Genomic DNA, 3282 nt, shown 5'->3' with positions numbered 1-3282 from the left:
TTTATTTATTGTATTTTGAATGAAACAGCTCTCCATAGTGACGGACCACCAATCCAGTAAGGTGTGGTAAATATATACTTCTCATCCAACTACAAGCAAACTCACTTTGTCCAAGGGCTCCATGTATCTGGATAGATTTCTATTCATTAATTTTTGCCTGAACAATGACAAGCTGAAATACAAACAAGCTAAAGTAAAATAGAAATGAAATACTTATTTATGTATTTATTTATTTATTTATTTATTTGTTTATTTATTGTATTTTGAATGAAACAGCTCTCCATAGTGACGGACCACCAATCCAGTAAGGTGTGGTAAATATATACTTCTCATCCAACTACAATCAAACTCACTTTGTCCAAGGGCTCCATGTATCTGGATAGATTTCTATTCATTTATTTTTGCCTGAACAATGACAAGCTGAAATACAAACAAGCTAAAGTAAAATAGAAATGAAATACTTCTTTGCATTTTTAAAATGTAAATAAAGTACAGATAGTTTGCCTGAACAATGACAAGCTGAAATACAAACAAGCTAAAGTAAAATAGAAATGAAATACTTTTTGCATTTTTAAAATGTAAATAGAAAGTATAGATAATTGCATGAAAATGTAAGAAGTAGAAGTCGAAAATGAAAGTATATGCTGAAAAATAATCACTACACTAAAGCAAAATTTCTACTTCAGTAATGTAACTAAGAATTTGTAATGAGTTACTTGACACCTTTGATTATATGTTTGTTTTATTTTTCCCAATTTCTCCATCTTCTGTGTTGTTTATACCTCTGGCATACTAAATTACATGTTCAGTTGTTTTTTTGTGTGTGTGAGTGTCTGCAGTGCTCACATTGACCTGTATCATGTTTTTAATGTGTTGTTCAGTGCAATGAGTCCAAATCTAAGTCTGCTTATTACGTTTCTTCTCTGTTCCTTCCTCCCGTTCTTATTTCCCCCTCTTGTTGTCCTCTTCTCAGTTTTTGCCATTGCTCCTTCAGTTTTTGTTTGACAGTATTCTTACTTCTGATTTACTTACTGAAATTGTAAAGCTGATTTGATACATTGTTGTTTTTTTGCTCCTCTGTCTGCTGCTTCATTCCCTCTGACCCCTATATGTGCTGGTTTACTGTTAGTCCCATCATTTGTATTCTGACTAATGTTTGTTGTGTTTCCAATAAAATATCCTGTCAGCTGTCTGAGTGACTGTTCTGCAAACTATGAGTATTGAACTTATTCTTCTTCATTGGTGACTCAACCAGCTCTTGTATAGGCCTACTGCACTGTCATCGGCTGGACTAGATGTTGTCCCAATCTCTCAACCTACGATAATGCCATTTTTTTTAGCAAGCCTCGTTGTCTTCAAGAATTTAGGAAAGAACCACATTTTGTTTTGTCAAACAAGGCCTGAATGGCAGGTCAAATGGATTACTATGATAATAACAGTGCGTTAAAGATTGTCCAGTAATTAAACAGACCTAAAACTTTTTTTTTGCCCTGGTGTTTTCAAATCTTTTTTTTTATTTTAAAACTGTTAAAGATGCAAACAAATGCAATTTAGCTTAAAAGAAAACCTGTCTCTGTTGATGTACGCAACAAATGTGCTCTGCACAGAAACAAACATTTTGATTAAMGTAACAAGTCATTTGATGCAACAGTTTTGCTCACAAAGCTCAGAGATGAATAAGTTAAATAAGGCTTCTGTTACTGTATGGTGACAGTCGTAAAATTGAGACTCGGTTTCTTCCTGAACCTAACAATGCCACAGCATGAAATAAAAACAGCCATTTATGAATATGTATCCACATCATTTCTGTTACAGCTGACTCTTTGCATATGTATTTCTGTCTCTGTAAATAAGCTGATCTGCTGACAAATTCTWACCACATATTATAATGGTGATACAGCCGAGCTTATCTGTGCGTTTTCTTGCTTAAACCGCATTTCAGACCACATGTTGATCCATTTGTCTGAACTGATAAACAGTTTTCTCAAAGTGTGTATCTTTCTTGTTGTCAAACTGTGATGGTACAATGAGAATTTCCCCATCATGAGGTATGCAAGACAAATAAATACACATTTTTCCCCRTCCAATTTCACTTGTTTCTATTTCCCAGAAATGTGTGAATGTGTGCTTTTATTTTTTGCTGTAATGTGGTCTCTAAGACACAGTTCAAATGACTGAGATCCAGAGTGGCTGTTAAACCCCCACCTCCGGTGCTACAGCTGGTACAGACACAACGTGGTCCGCACACTGAGAGGGTGGTGACACAGAAAGCAACATTTTCACTGATCGTGGCTGTGAAAAGTGAGCAGTTCTAGCACTACGAACAGGTGACGGGGAAACTGCTATGAAACAGTCTATGGTAGCACTGGCACTTTGACATAAATCATCTTAACGTTTACATAGCACAAAAACTGTGTACAGTTTGATATTTCTCTTATTTAAAATGTTTAATTTTCAGTCTATCTTTAAATTCAGTCTTTTGGTTTTGTCACTAGAAAKGAGTCCACTTATGTCTCGACTTTCCCATACGTCCCCTCCGGAGGGCGGTACTGCTTGGGGAAGGCCTTGAGCTGGAGAGAGTTGAAGGCATATTTTCGGCACCCCACGTTCTTCATGGTGTTTTCTCTCCTGCAGCCCTCACTGTGCAGATACAGAAGATTTTTATTTTTAATTTAATACGAGCAGCTTTTACTTTGAAGCTTAATATGAAGGAACTGACCTGCGCATACAATCCAGGGCCTGGTAGAAGACCTGTGGGGCCATGGCGTGCTCCTGCTGCAGGATCTGGCATTGTTCCAGGGTCAGAGACATGGCCGTGCGGTCCTTGGCACTTTTACAGCTGGTGAAGCGCATGCCGTTCAAGCGTCGACAAACCTTTAAGATTTAAAGAAGCAGATTACAAAACAGACAGATCTCTTTTGTGTTTTCTTATTATTTTGTCGCAGCACAAATTTAAAAAATGATCATCGACTGCACCTCGGCAGCTTGCCACAGGATCTCTACGTTTTTRTTTTTCTTGGCGTTAACATTCTGGCTCAGCAGCTTGAGCAGCTCCGCCAGGCTGGTGGTGCTGCGGGAGCGAGGTAGGCCTGAGGAGACATCAGAGGAGGAATGATCAGGAGAGGGAAAAAAAGAGTTTGTTATTTCAGATTCCTGACTGTGTGAAACTCACAGTCTTCTGGGAGGACTTCTTTGAACTGATCGTAGTATGAACTGAGCCGAGTCATGTTCTCCATGTTGATGACGTCTTGGAGTGACGTGTCTCCAAACCTGCACACACAG

At 38.0% G+C, this 3282-nt stretch overlaps 1 protein-coding gene across 1 annotated transcript in view; it reads right to left on the bottom strand.

The window, feature by feature from the left end:
• Positions 1-1494: 1494 nt before the first annotated feature.
• Positions 1495-3282, bottom strand: part of inpp4aa (inositol polyphosphate-4-phosphatase type I Aa) — a gene marked incomplete at its 5' end in the record, with an annotated part of 19379 nt that continues 17591 nt past the window's right edge. The window contains 4 exon segments of the mRNA XM_014011668.1: positions 1495-2640; positions 2720-2874; positions 2977-3089; positions 3173-3270. Of these exon segments, the coding sequence (XP_013867122.1) occupies positions 2508-2640; positions 2720-2874; positions 2977-3089; positions 3173-3270 (499 nt within the window). The 3' untranslated portion in view covers positions 1495-2507.

Source organism: Austrofundulus limnaeus, unplaced genomic scaffold, assembly GCF_001266775.1.
Source record: "Austrofundulus limnaeus strain Quisiro unplaced genomic scaffold, Austrofundulus_limnaeus-1.0 Scaffold83, whole genome shotgun sequence".
NCBI lineage: Eukaryota > Metazoa > Chordata > Actinopteri > Cyprinodontiformes > Rivulidae > Austrofundulus > Austrofundulus limnaeus.
The sequence above is the reverse complement of the archived record's forward strand: the minus strand, read 5'-3'. Positions and strand labels throughout refer to the sequence as shown.